This window comes from Choloepus didactylus, chromosome 7, assembly GCF_015220235.1.
Source record: "Choloepus didactylus isolate mChoDid1 chromosome 7, mChoDid1.pri, whole genome shotgun sequence".
Taxonomy (NCBI): Eukaryota; Metazoa; Chordata; class Mammalia; order Pilosa; family Megalonychidae; genus Choloepus; species Choloepus didactylus.
In genome coordinates this window covers 116,843,228-116,865,340 of record NC_051313.1, presented here as the reverse complement: position 1 = coordinate 116,865,340, position 22,113 = coordinate 116,843,228, and the positions used below count along the sequence as shown (strand labels likewise).

The 22,113-nt window shown below is 38.2% G+C and overlaps 1 protein-coding gene across 7 annotated transcripts in view; it reads left to right on the top strand.

Annotated features, from left to right (window-relative positions):
* The window catches only part of ANKS1A (ankyrin repeat and sterile alpha motif domain containing 1A), a 240,219-nt gene that overhangs the window by 70,379 nt on the left and 147,727 nt on the right, over positions 1-22,113 (top strand). For 4 of the 7 annotated variants that reach the window (XM_037843766.1, XM_037843765.1, XM_037843772.1 and 1 more), the window contains exons 2-5: positions 9,365-9,445; positions 11,135-11,291; positions 13,190-13,252; positions 20,611-20,907. In XM_037843766.1, coding sequence (XP_037699694.1) covers positions 9,365-9,445; positions 11,135-11,291; positions 13,190-13,252; positions 20,611-20,907 — 598 coding nt within the window. Of the gene's footprint in view, positions 1-9,364; positions 9,446-11,134; positions 11,339-13,189; positions 13,253-20,610; positions 20,908-22,113 lie in introns of those variants that run through there. The other 3 variants (XM_037843767.1, XM_037843770.1, XM_037843771.1) reach the window with 3 other exon arrangements.

The window sequence follows — 22,113 nt, the reverse complement described above, 5'->3', positions numbered from 1 at the left end:
TGCACAAAAGAACAGATAGAGAAAATAATGGAAAAATAGGAGCAATGTCTCCGGAAACTTAAGGACAAAATGAAATGCAGGAATGTACGTGTCATTGGTGTCTCAGAAGGAGAAGGAAAGAGAAAAAGGACAGAAGCAATAATAGAGGAAATAATCAACAAGCATTTCCCATCTCTTATGAAAGACTTAAAATTGCAGATCCAAGAAGCACAGCATACCCCAAACAGAATAGATCTGAATAGGCCTGCGCCAAGACACTTAATAATCAGATTATCAGACGTCAAAGATAAAGAGAGAATCCTGAAAGCAGCAAGAGAAAAGCAATCCATCACGTACAAAGGAAGCTTGATAAGACTATGTGCGGATTTCTCAATAGAAACCATAGAGGCAAGAAGGAAGTGGGGTGATATATTTAAGATACTGAAAGAGAAAAACCAGCAACCAAGAATCCTGTATTCGGTAAAACTGTCCTTCAACTATGAGGGAGAGCTTAAAATATTCTCTGACAAACAGAAAATGACAGTTTGTGAACAAGATACCTGCTCTGTATGAAACACAGTGCTTTAGGAAGCACTGCAGACGGAAAGGAAAAGATAGGAGTAAGAGGTTTGGAAAACAGTTTTGGGAGATAGTAGCACAGCAATGTAAGTACACTGAACAAAGTTGACTGTGAATATGGTTGAAAGAGGAAGGTTAGGAACATGTGGGATATCAGAACGAAAGATGAAAGATAAAGACTGGGACTGTATCACTCAGTGAAACCTAGGGTGCTCAACGATTGTAATAAAAGGTGCAAATATGTTTTTACATGATGTAGAACAAATGAATGTCAACATTGCAAGGTGTTAAAAATAGGGTGGGATTGGGGGAAAAATACAATCAATGCAAACTAGAGACTATAATTAACAAGAACAGTGTATTATGCTTCCTTTAATGTAACAAAGGCAGTATACCAAAGCTAAATGCATATGGGGTGGGGGTGGGGGGCATAGGGGAAGGGTATGGGACTCCTGGCATTGGTGGTGTTTTCTGACTCTTTATTCTACTTTAGTTTAATGCTATCTTTCCTTTTGTTGCTTTCTAGCTGTCATGTTTTTTTTTTCTCTCTTTCTTTTTTTGTTTTTCTTTTGTCTCTCTACCTTCTCTGACTCCTACTCCTTCTCTTTGGAAGAAATGGAGATGTCCTTGTATAGATAATGGCAATGGTGCTGAATACATAAATATGTGACTATACAGGGAACCAACAATTGTTTACTTAGGATGGAATGTATGGTGTGTGAACAAAACCTTCTTTAAAAAATTATGAGTTGATGAAACCTTGAGGGCACTATATTGAATGAAATAAGACAGATACATAAGGACAAATATTGCAGGGTCTCACTGATATGAACTAATTATAATATGTAAACTCACAAACATGAAATATAAGTTAGTAGGATTTAGAACAAGGCTAAAGAATGGGGAGCTGTTGCTTATTACGAGCAGAATGTTCAACTAAGGTGAACTTAAATGTTTGGAAATAGACACAGGTGATGGTAGCACGTTGTGAGAATAACTAACAGTGCTGAATGGTGTGTGAAGGTGGTGGAAAGAGTAAGCTCAGAGTCACGTATGTCACCAGAAGGAAAGTTGGAGGTTAAAAGATAGGAATGTGTAAAACAGTGAATCTTGTGGTGGACAGTGTTCGTGATTAACTGTACAAATATTAGAAATCCCTCTCATGAACTGGAACAAATGTATGACACTATAACTAGAAGGTAATAACAGAGGGGCATATGGGAAAAAAATATGTACCTATTGCAAACTATATACTGTAGTTAGTAGTATTTTAACATTCTTTCATCAACAGTAACAAATGTACTATACCAAAGCTATGACTCAATAATGGAGGGAGGGTGGTTAGGGGTATAGGAGGCTTGGAGTTTCCTTTTTTTGTCTTTATTTCTTTTCTAGAGTAATGAAAATGTTCTAAAAATTGAAAAAAAAAAATGTGGGGATGGATGCACAGCTGTATGATGGTACCATGGGCAATTGATTGTACACTTTGGGTTTCTGGATAGTTGAATGGTATGTGAACAGTCTCAATAAAAAATAAAAACAAAAAACATGCTAATTGACAAAAATGAGTCAAGAAATTAGCTCTTCAAGAAGATATTTTAAGTGAGATTTGAATGAATTCTCAGTTTAAAGTGCTGAAGGCTTAAAGGAATTGGGAAAAATATCATTTTCAGATGAGATAATGAAGGATTACAGGTAGAACAATGGCAGGTATATTATCTTGGAATTCAGAAGGGAAGTTGTAAGGTGATTATTATATAGAATTGCTGAAAAGCAAAGTGAAGGAAGAGAGAAATAGTACCTCCTAAATGTTTTCCCCCCTCTAAGGAAATGCATTATGGTAGAGACAGCCTGATAGCCTAGCCTGTTAATACATTTAGTAAATATTGAAAGGGTAGCTCTTGACTGCTTTATTTTGTTAATCCTAGTTTTTTTTTTTCCATTCAGTTTTATTGAGATATATTCGCATACCCTACAGTTACCCACAGGGTACAATCATTTGTTCACAGTACCATCATATAGTTGTGCATTCATCACCAAAATCAATTTTTGAACATTTTCATTACTCAAAAATAAAAAATAAAAATAAAATACAAGAACACCCAAAACATCCCACCCCCATCCCCCCTATTATTCATTTAATTTTTGTTCCCATTTTTCTACTCATCTGTCCATACATTGGATAAAGGGAGTGTGAGCCACAAGGTTTCAGCAATCACACAGTCACACTGTGTAAGCTACATAGTTATATAATTGTCTTCAAGAATCAAGGCTACTGGGTTGCAGTTTGACAGTTTCAAGTATTTCCTTCTAGCTATTCCAATACACTAAAAACTAAAAAGGGGTATCCATATAATGCATAAGAATAACCTCCAGAATGATATCTTGACTCCATTTGAAATCTCACAGCCACTGAATCTTTATTTTTGTTTCATTTCTCTTCCCCTTTTTGGTCAAGAAGACTTTCTCAATCCCACGATGCTGGGTCAAGGCTCATCCCCCGGAGTCATGTCCCACGTTGCCAGGGAGATTTACATCCCTGGGAATCATGGCCCATCTAGGGGCAAGGTCAGTGAGTTTACCTGCTGAGTGCTGCCTATCTTTTAATACTATAAAACTATTAAAATTACTGCAGTTCAGGGAGACCAATTTTGGATTGTTAGGCCATCTGCTCTCCTGCTTCATGCCTAGCAATAAAACTCTTTCTCTCTTTGAAACCCTGGTGTCTCAGGAATTGGTCATTTGAGTGCATCAGGCAAGGAATCCACCACCTTAGTCTGGTAACAACATGAGGCTAATGATAAGCCCCTTTTGGGCTTTTGAAATATAGTAGAGATGAACAGCATAAAGAATTCACTTTGGTTCAAGGTCGAAAATGACTATGGTGAAGGTGCAGTAGATCTGGAAAATCCGAGGAGGGTGAGATTCATTTCAGTCAGTGCAATCAGGAAAGATGTTGTGGATTAGGGTGCATTTGATCTGGGCCATTCCTGTGCTGGACAAAATAAGTGTCCTAGTTTGTTTTCTGCTGTTCTTTGACTTCACAGTGACTTTAAGCAACTTACTCTGTTTTTGCCTGAGATTTTGGTAGGTCTGAAGAGTGATAAGTAAATTTTGCTATGAGTGTTGAGACCATTTAAATCAGGTGGGAGGAATCCTGCTTCTGTTTTAGAGATTTAGTGTCTTGATCATCATGTTTAGACTTTAGAGTCTGTGTCCCTTCCTCTTGTTGTGAAAGTCCTCCCCTTTTCCTTCAGTGTGGACTTGGTGTCTTCCTCCATTTTCTACCACTGGCATTTAGCACAGACCCTGGCACAAAGTAAATGCTCACTGGATGCATGCTGAACTGAACTGACCTTTATCTATTGTAAGCCTGATCCCTGCAGGCAGAGTTCCCCCATTGCTCTCCAGCCACATGCCAAGTGTGTTCCTTTTCAAGGCTTTTGTAGGGCTTTTACATTTGATGTTCCTTCTACCTTTTTCCCTCAGGCACTTGCAGGGCTCATTCTTTAACTCGATTTGAATCTCTACTCAAAGGTCACTTTCTTAGAGACATTTTTCCTGATAGACTTATCTAAAATCACTCCTGTCATATTTTATCCTTTTTTTTTTTTTTTTTTTTTTTTTTGCTTTATTTGCTTCCTTTATTCCTTTGTGACACTTATTGCTAGTTGGCATCTTGTTAAATATTTGTTCACCCTCTGTCTTTCCCCCTAGAATTCAAGCTCCATGAGGGCAGGGACTATGTCTTTTCCCATCTGCATCTCCAGCCCCTAGAACAGTATACCTGATGCATGGTGAGCATACTCCACATATCTGTGGAGTGCATACACAAGTAGCCCTATGAGCAGGACCTCACTCGGTGTCATTTTCACCATATAGAGTGGGTTGTGACTATATGGACTATTTTTATTCCTCAATACCTTCAGTTCCAGCACGGTGCCTGCCATGTATAAAATGTACAGACAGTTTTTGAATGAATGGAGGGAGGCCTTTGAGGAAGGATTTGAAAACAGGAGTACTTATCAGTCATATTTCTCCTTGCATTCCCTGGTGTCTCTAATGCCATCTCAAAACATAGATACTTCTGAGGCAGAGAGGGCAGGGCTTGCTGTGCTTTCAACATGTCAGTGCAGTTGAGCTGCTGTGACCCATCTTATTCTCTCAACCCTAGTGCTATTAAACTGGTTCAGAGTTCTAGAAGTTTCCAAGAGCTTGGATAGTTACAGAGGAGAATTTACAGATGCAGAGACAGAAGTTTGGAGGATTATGTGAATTGCCCAAGGTCATGCAACTGACAAGTAGCAGAGAGAGCGTTGAAGCTCAAACTGCTAACTGCAGAGCCCAATCTCTTAACCTTGTTTCTATACTCTCCTCATATAGTATTGCTGTGTCTGCTCTAAGATCCATCAGGAGGATTTGTTCTGCAAGTCAAAGACAGCCTATGTGTTTCTGAGCAATCTGTACAGATTAAACATCATTTAGGGATCTCTTGGTTTTTCTTTCTTTTTTTTTTTTTTTAATTCCTTTGGTGCATTGTATTCTGCTTTTGTTGTTGATGAGCAACCCTTTGGCAATGCTGTTTTAGAAAAACCTAATAGAGTAGCTGTGATAGGAAGGAAGCCCTAGATTGTAAACAGCTCTTTTCTTGAGTTGCCAGAAAGGAAGAAACTTGGGTGGAGTGGGATGTTACTACCATCCTGTCTGGAGCTAAAAATCTGAGCAAGTAGATTACAGTTGTCCACTTTCATTTAGGTTTTGTTTAATATATTCTCCAGTCCCTCAAATTTCCAGATGGTTTTTAGAGAAGATGATAGTTAGAGGGGAAAAAAAGCCTTAGTGGTTGTCAATGTTGCAGTTTTATGCAGAAAAGTCCCTACGTGCCTTCCTTGTTTTCTCTAATTGTTTTAGTTTTAGTGCTGGTATAAGGCATCCAAACTTCATCACCTCTAAACCAGAGGTGCGATGGTGTAAGTTAGAAAATGACAGGCAGTTATAGTGGTTCCCTGACTTGTGGAGTGAGGGCTATTAATGGTAGGAAAGGCCAAGTGGAAGCCACTAGAACTGCTTCTGTCTAGCAGAATAGTAAATCAAAAGCAATACTGCATTCCTGGAGGGATTGCAGAGATTAGTGCTACCATCAATGACCTGAAGGGTGCTGCAGTAGTGATTCCTACCACATCCCCATTCAACTCTCCTATTTGTTGTGCAGAAAACAGATGGATCTTGGAGGATAATAGTGGATTATCGTAAACTTAACCAGGTGGTGACTCCACACACAGCTGCTGTTCCATGTGATATCATAGCTTGAGCAAATTAACACATCCCCTGGTACCTGGTATGCAACTGTTGATCTGGCAAATGCTTTCTTCTTGATAACTTTTAGTAAAGGCCATTCAAAACGGTTTGCTTTCAGCTGGCAAGGCCAGCAATATACCTTCACAGTCCTGCCTCAGGGGTGTATCAACTCTCCAGCCCTATGTCATAATCTAGTCCACAGAGACCTTGATTGCCTTTCCTTTCCATGCCAGAGGGTTTGCTTAGACCTGCCCTTTTGTTAAAATCAAGGACAGCATAAATCTCAGTTTTGAGCTTACTTTGGGACCTGAACTGAGATGGCTGAAGAGGTAACAGAGTCCTAACGGAGTACTTAGTTAGGAGCTGACAGATCTGAGAGCTCTTAACTGCTTTAACCTATGTTGGTATTTCCTCCTTCTCAAGCTTTTTTTGGTTTATTCCAGTCATCTTGCTATTGAATTAAGTATAGCCTTGTATTGCTGTTTATTCACTTAATATGTGTCTTATCAGTTCGATCAGAAAGCCCTTGTTTGGCCAGATGCCAAGAGCCCCACAAATGGGAGTTTGGGATCTGCCACTGTGCTGGTTTGTGATTTGGAACGAATAACTTGTTTTCAGATTCTTAGTATCTTCTGTTTTATAATAGAGTGATGATCTTTTGTTTTGTGGAGCAATTTGAAACTCAATATGAAAACTCTTTATCTCCCAGATTTTCTAGATTCATTTCAATTTCTATAATTTCAATTCATTGTCAGGCACAGGTATTAATTTTTGGTTTAGAAAACAAGGTCATCATACAAATGTGACAGAGAGCTATAATTGCTTCTAGCTCTTTGTTTGGAAGATGCTGTGGGAATCTAAGCTTACTGGCGAATGAGGAGACCAGAATATACTTTGGGGTCCTGACCTTGTTTTGTCATCATCATCCTTAGCTGGCAATGAACAAATAACCCAGATATCAAAGCACTAATAAACCACTTTTCTTACTTAAAATTAAATCTAATATGTCCATACTCATTAAAGCAGCCTGTGCCACCAGTATACAGCCATTTCAATGTGATTTTTATGACTTCATTCTCCTCTTTGTTTTAAATTTAAAAATTTTTTTAATGAAAGTGCTACATGGATGCATTCTCATTTTGTAAATGTAACAGTGTGGTAGAATATAGAGCAAAACATGAAAGTCCTCCTTATCATTCTGCAGTGCCTCCAGCCTGCACATTTCCTTCCCTAGAGCTAACCACTACCAGCACTTAGTGAGTGCTCTTCCATTTGCAGCCCTGTGTATTTACAGGTCTGTGTGTGTGTGTGTGTATGTGTGCATGCATACATAGACACTTAGAAAAAGGGGTTCATATTCTGGGTGTTATATCATGACCTCCTATTTCTTGGGAAATCTTTCCATGTCAGGACATAGAGGTCAAACTTGTTTTCTTTCCTTTGTTGTTATTGCTGTGGTTGTTAATGGCTACGTAATGTTTCATTTTATGGGCATTTTTAATATTGAACTACTCTCCTGTTGATGGACATTTAAGTTTTTAGTATTTTATTCTTACAGTGAAGCAATCCTGTACATACATATGTTTTTTGTGTACATATAAACAAGTGTTCTGTGGAATAGCTGCCTGGAAGTGGAATTGCTGGCTCAAAGTGAATCTCTGTTTTCAGTTCTGTTGGATGCTGCCAAATTGTCTTCCCAAAGGAATTCATCAATTTAAACTTGTACCAATGGTGTTAAGTGTTTGTTTTCCTGGTCTTCACAAACACTTAAAAATGTCATTATGTTCATTTCATTTTTGTCAGTCTTGTAGATGAAAAGTGGTACCTTATTTTTAAATTTACTTTCTTCTAGATTGTTTCTCTATAAATCAGCAGTCTGGTTTCTCTTTTAGGAATTCTACAGTATTGTCAGTTTCTTGATATGCTATCTTTTCCTATTTTCCTGGGCTGAATCTCTTTGCTCCATTGCCCCCTCCATCTATCTATTGTATAAGGTGGGATATCTTTTTTGTCACTTCATAGAACTTTAGGCAGGAAATGAAGTAAACTTGTGTGCTTAATCTACTGTCTTGATAAATTTCCCTCATAGATTCTTTCTGAGCTATAATTATACAGTATTTACAATTTTGTTTCTTTTTTATCATTTTAATCTTTTCTGTCTTATTACACAATATAATTGTTATATAATATTCCACTCTGGGTTGTACCTTAATTATTACAACCATTTCTCTATTGATAGCTATTTTCAAAAATTTATTGTTACAAATAATGGCTGTTTCTAACATCTGAGCATAAAGGTTCAGGGCTTAGATGGTTTTACTAATAATTCTTTATAATTTTAATGTTCTACAACAATGGATTCCTGAATGTAGAAAGGATAGACAGCTGCCCAGCTCATCTAACACTGATACTATCCAATAGCAATACTTAAAAGCAAAAAACTTAAGATCACTGCCTCACTATGAATGTAGATGTGAAAATCTTAAGTAAAATACTCTCAAGTAGAATTCACCAACATGACCATATGGATAATGGCCAAAAAGGTTTATACCAGGAATGAAAGAATGGTTCAATATTAAGAAACCTACTGACAACATATTAGTTGGTTAAATGTGCCAAACTGTTATTAGCACCATAGATAATGAAAATGTATTTAAATTAAACAACTATTTCTATTAACACTCTAAGGAGAAAAAAGATGACACAAAATGTCTACCTCAAACCAACTCTGACAACATTAGAGGCATTCTCAGTAGAAGCAGGGACAAACCAAGGCCGCCCTCTACTAAATATTTTAGAAGTGCTGGCCAGTGCAGTAAGGTATGAAACAGAAATAACAGTTAAGCTTTGAGGATTAAATAAGATTACATTTCATCCTCCCCAGTGTGGTATTTCTAATTCAAATAGAGCACTCAAATTGTAGATTCTATTGTTATTTTTTTATTGCCAATAAGATAAATTTACAAAGGAAAGACAAAATTGCTGCTTGTATCCTCGTGCTTTTGTTAATGTGGGTTCTTGGATCCTGGTCCTTGCTGTTTGAATTGTCTTGACTGTCTGGTTTGTGTTGAGCTCTCCCTCAAGCCATCAGTTACTAGCATCAGGGTGGGTGCTCACTGCTCTGGTGCCCAGTACCTGTGACTGGCTGTGTGGTTTGGTTCAGTGATTATTCTGAATGCCTTTCAATGACCTATTTTTGTAATCTGGGAGTACCCAGAGGCACAGTTCCCAGACTGAGTGAATAATGAAATTACATATGAGGAGAAGGGCACAGAACAAACTCCTTAATGATCATACTATTATCTTGACTCTTGTCTTCTTGTTCAACAATAATTGTGTACCCTCACTGCTCTGCATTTCTATAGCAAGTAGCAGCTCTCCTTTATCAGGAGTCATTTGGAAGCAGTCGTTTGCTTAAACACCATACAGAAATCCTTTCCAGGCAACTAGTGATCTCTAAATTTGGTTTGTAACTTTAGTCTGTGAAATCTTTTTTTTTCCTTTGCAGCATCTGGAGAGGGCCAAACGTGAACTGTGTTGACAGCACTGGTTATACCCCTCTGCACCATGCCGCTTTGAATGGCCATAAGTAAGTATTGATTAGCTCCATTCCTGCCCTCCCCTTCAGATCCCGGGACTAGGGGTTATCTTTTTTGCTTCCTATGAGAGCTTTGCTAAGCTGTGGCATCTAGTCTCTCTTTATCATATCATTTAAACATCCTTCCTTACCCACCACTAACCCCAAAAGCTTTAACAAAAGGTTGAGTTTTACCTTTTCTTTTGCTTGCCTTTTCCCCTTTGGAATGTTCCAGTGACACATAATGTTTCAAGTATGAAGAAAATCTATAAAGGGTCTAGATAATCTATAAGGTGACTAGCCCCTTGATAACCTGAAAATTAGATTGAGTGGTCATGAGAAACTTGTCTTCTGTTAAAGTATTATTTATTTAGTCTGACTGCTTGCCTGCCATTTTCCCCTTATCACCTTAGCCCTGTGATAAACAAGAACCATTTTTAAGGGAACCATTTTTAAGGGAAAAAATATATGTATAAATAATATCACCTATTTAATTTTCGTAAGTGTAGAGAGGTTATTTGGAGTTGAGTGGGATTTATGTAGGCAGTTTTCTAGAAGAGATGAGCTTCATGGGGGATTTGAGAGAAGGTGACATAGGCTTAAGTGATTTGGTAGCCAAAGGAGGGTGCTGACCTCCCAAGTGAGAGAGAACGTGATGGCTCAGGCATGGTGGTGTATGGAGCACAGTGAGTAGGTTTGCCAGGATGCGAAAGAGTGGAAACCAGAGTGTAAAAGAATGGAGGATGTTAAAGAGAGTCTGAGGCAAAATAGCAAAGGAGATCGGAGGGATAATCACAAGTTGTCAAGTTTTCTGAGCAAGAAGCGGTATCCTAATCATCTTATAATACTGTATATCACTCGTACAGTATTTGGCACAGCCTCATTGACTCAGCTGTGCCAAAAAGAGGTGATAGTTATTGCCGTCAACATTTTATTTTCTAATGTATCTATTAATGTAATCTTTTCTTATAGCCGTCTTAGAGAAAGCTGAAAAGAAATATGTAGAAACCCCTATCTCTTAGAATAGTGGAGTAACCTGAATTAAAGTGCATCTTAAACTTAAATTACTGTAGCTTGCTAGCCAAGTTCATCTCCAGACGCTTTTTTTGTTTACAGTGGTGATTTACTCTGACTTCATGTGCATGGGGATAAATATGCACTTGTATCTGCTAAATTAGTGATGTCCCCAAGAAGAAAGCTAGCTAAGTTCCTCTTTCTGGAGGTATCAAATGATACCATTTGTATCTGGCTTATGTTTTCAACAACTTTAATTCTGCTCTGCTCATCGCCTTTCAACTCTCACATCACTAAATACTCTGAATAATGATGTTTGTTTTGCATGACTACATTTATGTAAATTCTATCCCTGAGTGTTGATTAAGCATCACAAACAAGGAGACCATTGCAAGGTTTAGACAAGGAGATCAGACATTTTCAAAATAGTGCGAAATAGATGGGTTATCAAGAAAGTCTAATGAATGGGGCAGATGATGAGTTGACGTAGTGGAGTTCAGGATGGTTCTCACATCAGCAGCTCTACCAGGAGTTCATGGGGTAAAAGGAGAAGCCTGGGTGGTGAACTCAGGTAGGGATAGAGTTGTCAAATGAGATGATACCTGTGAAAGGGCCTTGTGCTGAAAAAGCTGTTATTTGGAAAGACTTCGGAGATCTGCAAGCTCATAATTGATTTTTGCCTTCTAGGGATGTGGTCGAGGTTCTTCTGAGGAACGATGCACTAACAAACGTGGCTGACTGTAAAGGCTGTTACCCTCTGCACTTGGCAGCCTGGAAAGGAGATGCCCAGATAGTTCGGTTGCTCATCCATCAAGGGCCCTCCCACACCAGAGTCAATGAACAGGTCGGAAGGAAGGGAAGATTTCCTCCATGAAGCCACATCTAGACCTTGTGAGCTCTGTCCATTGCTGTCGCAGTCCCATGGCTCAAATCTCAAGGAACTACCTCTTTTACACCTGCAATATGACTTCCCTTCTCTCAGCTCTGCTCCTCTTGGTATATCAGGGCAACCTTAAACTGTAAAGATACATTTTAGATGCATTTGAATTATGCAAATTTGTAATAGTACTATAATAAAACTATATGTGAAATATTCACTTCATGTGCAAAATTTGAAATAATGCGAATCCTTCAAAATTGCGTAGAGTCAATTTCAAACTGGTAGGATTAATGAATTGTAAATTGACCTATGCCGTCGACGTGGCAATGCAACTTTAGCTAGTAAATGGAAATACTTGCCATAAATACTTTATCAGTACTATGTGAACCATGCTGTTATTTTACATATATCAGAAATTGCAGAAATGGAAGTACTAGTGCTAGTGCTGATAAATGAACTCACAAATCAAAAGCATGTGAATGGGAGTCAGAGGTGATTCAACAGAATGAAGATCATTTCCATGATGTCCTCTGATCTTAACTTAGGAGTGAGCATGCTTTGAAAGAGCAAGATAATTCTGAGAAAATTTAAAAGGCAACATTTGAGCAAAAATATCTTACAGTGGTTCTTTACATGTATTCCTTTGGGAAAATTATTCTTGGATTATGCAGTGTTTTAGACAAGCCTCTCAAAATACAACTCCCTGTAATTTGAATCTGTGGTGTGTGCCCATTTGAGAGGAGATGGACTTTCCCTGTATAACAAACCATTGTCCTCTGTTTTGCCCTCTGATCTGAAGTGAAGCAGGTATTTTTCTCAGTCGCTTGAATGAGGAAGATGCTGCTCTTCTACATAAGCTTAGACTTATTTTCCTAATGACTTTGCTGAGCAGAGATTGTTAAATTACCTATAGAATTAGATTAGGGTTATTCCTCAGAAAATTGGAAATCATGCTGATGAGTCCATCTGTCAACAAGACCCATGCAAGTTCTCAGTGAGCTGTTGGGAGCATGACTTTGCTTCTGAGAAGGGCAGTTTGCACTCTGAGGCGAAAGAAAATTAAAGCAGTGCTCTCAAATCTCTTGATCTGGAGATTGTGCATGTATAACTTAATCAACTTTCCTTTCACCTTTCAGGCTCTATTTTCTGGGTAGGTGAGCAACAGACATTTAAGATCATCAATGAGTTTGTTTATAACATTTGGGAATGAAAATTGTCTCTTTAGAATTGCCTCTTTAGAATCTAATTGTAATTTCACTCCTCCTGGCTAAACTGGTAATTCCTTTTATCTGGAGGAAATTTATAAGGAAGTTTGCCTTTAACTAGTATTCCTCAATGTTGAAGAAACTGTTCATCCATTAAAGTCCTTATCATTTAAGAAATTTCAGCAACCACTTCTAATCCTGTCTTTGCTCACTTTTGCTTTGGAACACGCTGCTTGGATTTTTGAGTCACTTGATTGTGCTAGCTTTTCCTGCTTACAGCCACCCCCTCCTGGTGTATCCATTGATAGGTGGGACCCCAGCCCAGTTGCTTTGAATGTCTGGTAGATAGGGGGGTGGGATAGGGGCTGGACAAGATGTCTGCAGAATCTTAAGGAAGCTAATGGATCTAGGTGGTAGTTATAAATACACTGATTTATTTAAAAACCACTAATTGTGATTCCAGCTGGATGTTTGGATAAAGGGGATAATGAGTGTGGTGCCCTGAAGGTTGTCTTTCCCATTAACCTCCTTTTGAGCCACCCAAAGGGTAACTCTGAGTTGTTCTAGTGTTGGGCCCCCTCAGGGCTGTACATTGCTTTGATATAATATATTTCATCCATTTTATCATCACATTTTCTTTTCCTTTCCTTTTTGTAGAATGCTCTTGAGATCAAAGAACTCAAAAAATACGGCCCCTTTGACCCTTATATCAATGCCAAGGTGTGTACTTTGCTGCCAGGGTTTCTCTGCATCATTTCTCTGAGCTGCACTCCTCTTTGGTCCTCTCTGGCTTCTGCTCTTGCACACTCAGGCACCTTCTCATCACCCTGACTGTTAGCTGCTTCAGTTCTATCTGCTTTTGGCTTGTCTGGGAGTGGGAAAATACAGCTGCAATGGGTTTTGGTTTTATTTTTAAAACCTATACTAATTCTAGAAAGGTTACATGCTTTTCCTAGAACATCTGAAAAGCTTAGATGGGGAGATAGTAGGAACCATATTACGTTCTTAATTGCTATTGTGATTTCTAAAATTATTTAAATTTTAAAAAATGCTATTAAAAGATATCATTCAGATTAGCTTTTAAATAAACACACCACAAATGATTAAACTGTACTTGCTGGACTTAAAAAAATATTTAGAGTCTGCTTTCTATATTTCTTTTGAAGTAGAATGTGATTTCCTTTCAGATTTCAATAACTCAGGGTGGAAATGTGGGGAAAGGGGGATTGGTAACTCTGTTTTACTCTTTTAAAAGTTGTTGCTTGCCACCCCCCTCTCATTTCCTTAAGTTTGTGCATTTCTACCTGAGGTCTTCCTACCTGTTTGTTAACTTCTCTGCTTGCTCACTCCTGATCCTTGGAAGGGCTCTGAGTTAGGAAATGATGTTGCAGGGTGGGGCGGGGCATTTGTCCTTAGTCTTCTCCTGTTGGGTAGGGCTGGTGGTGAACTGCCTACCCTGCCGGCCTCTCAGCCTCTTGTCTTTCACCACATCAGCCAGGCAGAGCTTGTCGATTGGGTAGGGGTGTTAGCCTCTTTTCTGAGCACTCTCACCTGCCATTTTTTTTGTTCTGAGGTTTTATTCAGATGAGGTTTGCTTTTGGGCAACAGTCTGAAGTTTGGTTGAGTCACTGCATTATCCACATTAGTTCCCTTTCACTTGCTCTGAATACAGCTGCCCCAGGGAAGGGAAACAGAAGGTACTTCTGCATATTTCCAAACACTATGCAGATATTTCATGTTTTTCTTTGAGAAATACTGATTTATCAAATGAAGCTCCTTACTAGCTGGGCTTAGGAAGGCCCTGTGGGAGATTTTCTTCAGTTCTTGATGTTGGAGAAGCAGTTCCATCTGGGGTAATGGAACACATCACCTTTTCTTTTGACCCACTCTTTTTAAATTCTGTTTTCTAGTCTTCAAAATAGAAATAAACTCTATCTTCATTTATTTTGCTTTTTCAGAAGCAATGCTGTAGAGTAGAAAAAAACATACAGGGCACAGGCTTTCAAGTCAGACCTGGGTTTGAATTCTGGGCTGCTACTTAATGGTTTTGTTGCCTTGAGCAAGTTACTTTATTTTTCTGAGCCTCTGTTTCTTCTTCTGTAAAATGGGGTACTGCTATCTATCTTTCTGGATTATTGGGAGTTTAAATAAGATAATGTTTACAAAGTGAAAATATCTGATAACCAGTAATATTTGAGATCCTAATTTTAAAAGGTATTTAATATTGTATTTCTGAAAAGGCATTTTGGAATCTGTTCTTGTTATCAGTAAGTGAAGCTCCATGAAATATTGCTCAATTAGTTTATTCGATTTTTTTGAAGGAAAGGGGGATTGGTTGTGAAGTGAATGTTTTTCTGCACAGTGTGGTTGGTTTATTTAGCTTATAAAACTCTGATTAAAGGATTAGATATCGGTACTTAAAAGTACATTGTCCTGTCCCTTGAGTTTGCACATGTAAATGAGAATCTAAATGGATTAAGAAATACTGCCCTTTGCTCTTTCTCCTTCCACCCTGCAAGGCCAAATGGTACAGACTGCATTAAGGGATAAAGCTGTTGGGATTGTGCTGAGAATGCAAACTCTTCTCTTGAATTGGTTCAAGTCTAACCTTCCTAAGTTTTATCCTAAGTGGGTTTTTATAGACCTAGCCTATGTCTAGGAATTGTTTTGCTAAAATACATTTGAGTGCTAGGTCCTGTAAGGCACCTGTAGAAATTAAGAAGTGTCAGATGTCTTTTCTGGAAGCAGAGGTAGTTTTCATGAGCCTTGATGTTTCTCTTCAACATTTGGCACCTTCCCTGTTTTTTAGCATGTTGGCATAGACCAGTCCAAATTTAAGTCATCCTTAGCTAAGGTGAAACTGTTAAAATTGTTTTATTCCCCCCCTTTAAACAATTTTTTTAAACAATTTTAACATAGTCCTAAATATTATAGAATGAACAACAGTCAAATTAGTTTTGTAATGCAATTTTATTGAGATATAGTCACGTAACATACAGTCATTCAAAGTGTACAGTTGTTCACAGTACTGTCATATAGTTGTGCATTCATCACCACAATCAATCTTTGAACATTTTCATTACTCCAAAAAATAAAATAAAAATTAAAGAAAAAAAAGAGCATCCAAAACATCCCATTCCTCTCTTCCCCCGCATGGTTCATTTACTTTTTTAAAAATACAGTTGTATTGAGATATCGTCACACACCCTACAGTCATCCACAGTGTACAATCAATTATTCACAGCACCATCATACATAAGAATCAATTTTTAAACCTTTTCCTTACTCCAAAATAAAAGTAAAAGCAAAAAAAGAACAACTAAATCTTTCATCCCCTCCATCCCACCCTATTCTTCATTGAATTTTTGTCCCCATTTTTGTACTCATCAGATTAGTTTTAAGGTGTATCTGTTTTTCTGTCCACTTAAAAAAATAAAAAAAATGACTCAGTTTTAGAGCCAGAAAGGATCTGGGGGTTATCTGGAAAAGTTGTATCCAAATGCTGAGCATCTTGTCTGACTGCATCAGAATCATTTGGTAAACTTTTTAAAAAACTTTTTATTTTGAAAAAATTCCAACTTTAAAAAAGTTGCAAGAATAATGAAATGAACTCCGGTATACTCTTCTCCTACTTTCACCAATTGTTAACATTTTGCTACATTTGCACACTCTCACGCTCTCACAAATATGTAGTTGCTGTGGTGTAGTTGATGAACGATGCTGAACTGTTTGAGAGCTGTGGACACGATGACCCTTTAATCCTAAATATTTTAGTGTGTCTCCTAAGAACAAGAACATTTACTTTGTAATCATAACATTTATTAAATTCAGAAAATTTCACATTAACTTTGTTAACTAATATAGAATTCTTGTTCAAATTCATCAATTGTCTCAATAGCAACTTTTTTTTTCTTTTCTGATCCAGAATCCAATCCAGGATCACGAATTGCATTTAGTTGTCATGTCTCTTTAGGCTCTTAATTTAGAACAGTTCCTCAGCTTTTCTTAGTCTTTCATGACACTTACATTTTTAAGATTAAAAGTCAATTGTTTTGCAGACTGTCCCTCAGTTTGAGTTTGATGTGATTAGATTCAGATTACACATTTTTAGGAGGAATGCCATAGAAGTAATATTATGTCTTCTTAGTGTTATCACATCACAAGGCACGTTTGCCTCGTTGTTGATGATGATGACGACTTTGCTTAGTTAAGTTGGTGCCTGCCAGGCTGATAAACTTTTTAATAATAGCTTCCTGGGCTTTACCCTCTCAGGTGCTACCTTGGCAAGTCTAGGGTGGCTCCCAACTATTTTCTTATTTTTAAGTTCTGCTTGTAATTCTAAAATGAAACTGGTTTGAGAACCATTGATCTAGGTCAACTTTCCATCTAGAGCAGGATTCTCCTTCTGTCTGTTCCCTGACAGGTAGACCATCCACCTCTTGTTTTGTTTATTTGCTTGTTTTGTGTTTCCTAACAACAGAGTTCATTACTGCTTGGCAGCCTCTTTTTGGATTCCACTGATTTTGGTTTCTTATACTTGTTAGTGTCTGTTTTCTTGAATCTTCCATCTATCAGAGTTCTGCCTCAGAGAATTCCAGCATGAGTCTAACTCTTCTTCTACATGCTTCCCCTGTGTTTTCTCAATCTCAGTAGACATTATACCGTCATTACTGTAGTCCAGGTGTTCCCAACTTGGGCATCTGTCAACAATAAATAAGTGTGTTGTTGGGCTGTAAAATAAGCACTGGGAGGTGATGGTCCTGACATAATTCTGAGAGGAGAAAGACCATGGAAATGTTTCTGTACAGCTTTCTGCTGCTTGTAGTATGGCATATTTATAATGGATTTACACATTGAATGGAGTCTCCAGATGTTAGGGCTGTGTGTAGTGATCTGTTTTTTTCTTAGAAGTACTGAAATAGCAAGGAAAAATGGAAGTCCCAAGATGTGTAGGACTAAAGGGTTTTGTGAGAAAGCTTAGGGAAATTTGAGGTATTTCACCTTAGTCCCCTTTCTCAGTCCTGACTCATAATGATTCTGGGAACTCTTGAGGTGTCACAAACACCTATAGTATGATTTGGAAGTGTTGACAGGGAGGGATTCCAGGTAGTTAAGAGTCTATGCCTCTCCTTGGAATCCTTCCCTTCCTTTTGGGTCCCTGATTCAGCACTTAATGACTTCCTACCCTGATAGTAGTCAGGCTCAAAGGGGAAACTAGTTAAGAGTTCATTGTGGTGGCTTCTACTCAATAGGAGAGAGATATAGTCACCACAGGCTAAAGTCAAGAGAATTATATTTGCCAGGCCATGTCTGACAAGACTGAGGCATAAGTAAGATACTTCCTACCCTGCCAACATGAGAGTAACTTTCTGCAGAAATGTGGTTAGACCATTTTTTTTAAAACATTTTTTGTCATGAAATATATATACAGAAAAGTGATAAATTCAAAATACAGTTTAACAGGTAGTTAGAGAGCAAATTTCAAAGTAGAGTTTGGGTTACAGTTCCACAATTTCAGGCTTAAATTCTAATGCACTAGAATCTGAAAAGAAGTTATCTATATAATGATTCAGTAGTCATAATCATTTGTTAAATCCTAACTTCTGTGTTACAACTCCTCAGTCTTCAGGGATATTTGGGCAATAACCCAATGTTGAAAGGGGGTGTCCACATTATGGAGTAGACTGGTACCTCTAACTTTCAGGGCTTATCTGGCATAGGAACAATATGGGGTTTTAAATTTCTGGAAAGTAAACTTAATAAGTAAAGCTTTTATAGAATCTTTGATAGAGCCCTGGGTTTTCTTCAGGGTTTTCAGATATAGTGCTGATTGGGTCTTCATATACATTGGAATTTTTAGTATCTGGCTGACAAGTATGCATAAGAGTGACCTCCAGAATGACCTCTTGACTCTATTTGAAATCTTGTAGCCATTGAAACCTTATTTTGTTGCGTTTCTTTTCCCCCTTTTGGTCAAAAAGGCATTGGTTAGACCATTTTTAACTTAAGACAGGAAATTTGCCTGGTACTGATCAAGACCTTGCCTTTAGCAGGGCAGCTTTGTGGCAACTGCCTTATTTCTGGGGGAAAATAGAGTTCTTTCTTTCTTTTCTTTCTTTCTTTCTTTCTTTCTTTCTTTCTTTCTTTCTTTCTTTCTTTCTTTCTTTCTTTTCTCTCTTGGATAGTTTAGAGTTTTACACACTTTGTAATTTCATACTTTTTTGCATAATCAAGGACAAACTATTCTGGTCACTGAGAGACAGCTTTGGTATAAAAAGAAGGCAGCAGTATCTGCCGTAGCATTAACAGAAGTTTTCTTTTATTGGAGTTTTTAGAAGAAAAAACTTCATGGCCCTTGCCATTCTAATCTTTAGACATAAAGCCCCAAGAATCCTCTTTAATTTTGCCAGTCTGCCCCAGAATCATTTTATAGAAAGCTCCTGTGCATTTTTGTTGGTATAGCTGTCTCTTCATCATGAGACAGTAAATTGCCAGCTCTAAGTTTTCTAAGGGAATTCATGCTATAGCGTAATAGGAAATGCCCATTCCATATGAATGTCCTAAATGGTTTAATTGGTACAGGGAACCCCAGGGACTTACTTTCTTCCCAGCATTTCCCCTTCTGGAGGGGAAGACTGTCTGCACTTTCACAGTAGTTGCTTTCCTTGAGCTGTATTTGAATCCCAGTGGTGCTGCTTCTGCATCCTCTGTTTATCTGTGTGCATTTGTCTTTGCATGTGGCTCCTGCTACCACCTTTTCCATCTTTCTTTCCCTTTAAAATTTTTCTTTGCCATCATTCTGGCCTTGAGGCCTTGCTTCTGAGCAGCTCTGGGTCTTTCTAGTACACTTGGTATAGCTGGAAAAAATGATGCAGTCAAATGCCAGCTCAAAAGCAGATGGAATTGCATGCATGTTTGGGTAACTCCTAGTCTGTTACTTTTGACGTCATTAATAGAATTAAAGCAATTGTACAAACAAACATTTTTGCCATTTGACTGCTGAAAGGTGCAAAATATTGCCTCGATGGGCACACTCCCTCTTAAACTTTGTTTCTCCAAGGTGACAGAAGCCTTCTGGATAAATTCAGGAATCTCAAACTCCTGTGGGAGAATTATTCTACCTACTGCTTCTAAAAAAGAAGAGATCATAGAAATTATTTTTGCTATAAGTATACATTATCAATAATAGTAAAAGAAATAGCATAAATGAAATAACTAACATTTTGCTTCTGATGGTTGGTAAAGCTCAAATTTCTCTCATTTTATCCCAGGTTCTGCTGTTGAATCAATGGCAATGTTGCATTTGAATATTTTGCACCTCTCACACAAAACATTTCAGTGTCTGATTGTATCTTTCTTATATTAGAAACAGTACTTTGTCCTGGGTGCCGTTTTAATGAAGTAGATAATGCATGTATTGATTGGTGCAGGTTCCTGAAGTAGGCAGAGTGCAGCCTCAAGTTCCCTTGTTCCTCTCTGACTGAGCCTGAGCGCCCCCCTCCCCTCAAAATGGCTGTTGGCTGATATCGTGAGAGTGATTTTTGGTTCTCTGCTCTGTTACTTTCATTTTTGGCTGATTGATTTGCATGCAAGAAGCTACACAGATCACAAACTCTTTCAAAAAAGCTTGTTTGTAAGGCAACGGATGGTTCTCAAATCCAGAATCAGAACCACAGGGTTGAATTATTGTAAAACCAGTTGAAGTTGAAAATGAAACAATGGCAGTAATATTATTGGCATTAATCCATGCCAGGGCTTCTACCAATTGCCTCCCATATTCTCTTGTTCACTCTCCTTACAATCTGGAGACACTACTTTCAAAGCACATAGGAGAGTGCAAATGTTTTGGAGATGACTGGTCCCCTCTTGCAGTAACTGGGGGAAGGTGTGGCTGATTAAAGCAGTCAGACTTGTTTGAAGGGGAATATGTCTAGATAGATTCAGACTAGCCTTTATTGCTGCCAAGTATTGCTGCTGTTTTTCTCATTTAAATTTCAGCGGTTTTATGAGTGATTGTTCCAGTCAGATGCCAGTCTGCTAGTCACCTTTTTGATGTGATCTTCTTGTTAATCCTTTAGAACAATGACAACGAGACAGCCCTGCATTGTGCAGCACAGTATGGCCACACAGAGGTGGTGAAGGTTCTCTTAGAGGAGCTAACGGATCCCACCATGCGCAACAACAAATTCGAGACACCTCTGGACCTGGCTGCACTCTATGGAAGACTGGAGGTGGTGAAGATGCTCTTGAATGCACACCCCAACCTCTTGAGCTGCAACACTAAGAAGCACACTCCTCTGCACTTGGCAGCAAGGAATGGCCATAAAGCAGTGGTCCAGGTCCTCCTTGATGCTGGCATGGATAGCAACTACCAGGTAGCAGGGCAGGTGCACCTCCCAGGCTCAAGGGACTTAGTCATTTTGGAAAAGACAAAAGTTCCATGCTGCTGGGCTGTGTTCTTATTTAGCACGTTTCATATCACATTTCAGATGCTTCTATTTGTTGACTCATTTCAATGCGAAACTTTAGAGACAAATGAACTCCTCAAGTAAATGTGTTATTTTTTGTTTCATTTCAGGGGATAATATGTAGTAATTAAACCCTGAAAAGATATGCTTATGGACTGTCTCTGAAAAGTAAAAAGTTTCATTATCTTCCTATACATGTGTTCCCACTGCCACCATTTAGTACCTCTAATGTCTCATACAGTTGATATTGCCAATAGGAGACTTAGTGTTTCCCTTCATTGTTACCTTTCTCCATTCTGATGAATGACCATGCATTAGGTTTCACATTGACCAAACCACATTTGAAGTTCAGGTGTTTTTCTTCGCTTGTACTTTTCTTCTCATTACTCCTTCTACCCAGGAAGGTGGAGTTTTGTGGATTTTTTTAATCATATTTTTTTATTGTAGAATATAACATATATAAATAAAAGTGATAACTTTCCAACTCGATTTAACAAGTAGTTAGAGAGCAAATTCCAAAGAATATTATAGGTTACAATTCCACAGTTTCAGTTATTTTCTTATTATGAAACATATATACAAAAAGGTACTATCTTCCAAAGCATGATTTAACTAGTAGATATATAGGAAATTTCCAAAGTTGTTATAATACCATAGTTTCAGTCATTTTCTTATTGTGAAATCTAACATATATACAAAAAGGCATAGCCCTCAAATCACAATTTAACAAGTAGCTAAATAACAAATCTGAAAGGGTGCTATGTGTTACACCTCCACCATCTCAACCCCTCCCTTCCAGCTATTCCAATACCCTAGCAACCAAGGAAAAGAAAATCATATAAAGACTCAGCATTCATAATCCTTTTCCAAACCCCATCCCATCCGTTGCTACCCCTTCCTCCAGTTTAATCACCTTCCTGATCATCAGGGATGTCCAGGCAGTGACTACAGTTTTGTGGACTTTTGCCAAAAGGTGGCTCCAGGAGTAGCTGTTTAGTTATTCACATGTGCCACCAGGCACGCAAAACAGCTTTTATGTATGGTCCACGATCATGGTTTTGGAATCCATACAAGAAAAGATGGAAAGATAATGACAGAGGGTTTTGTGTGGTT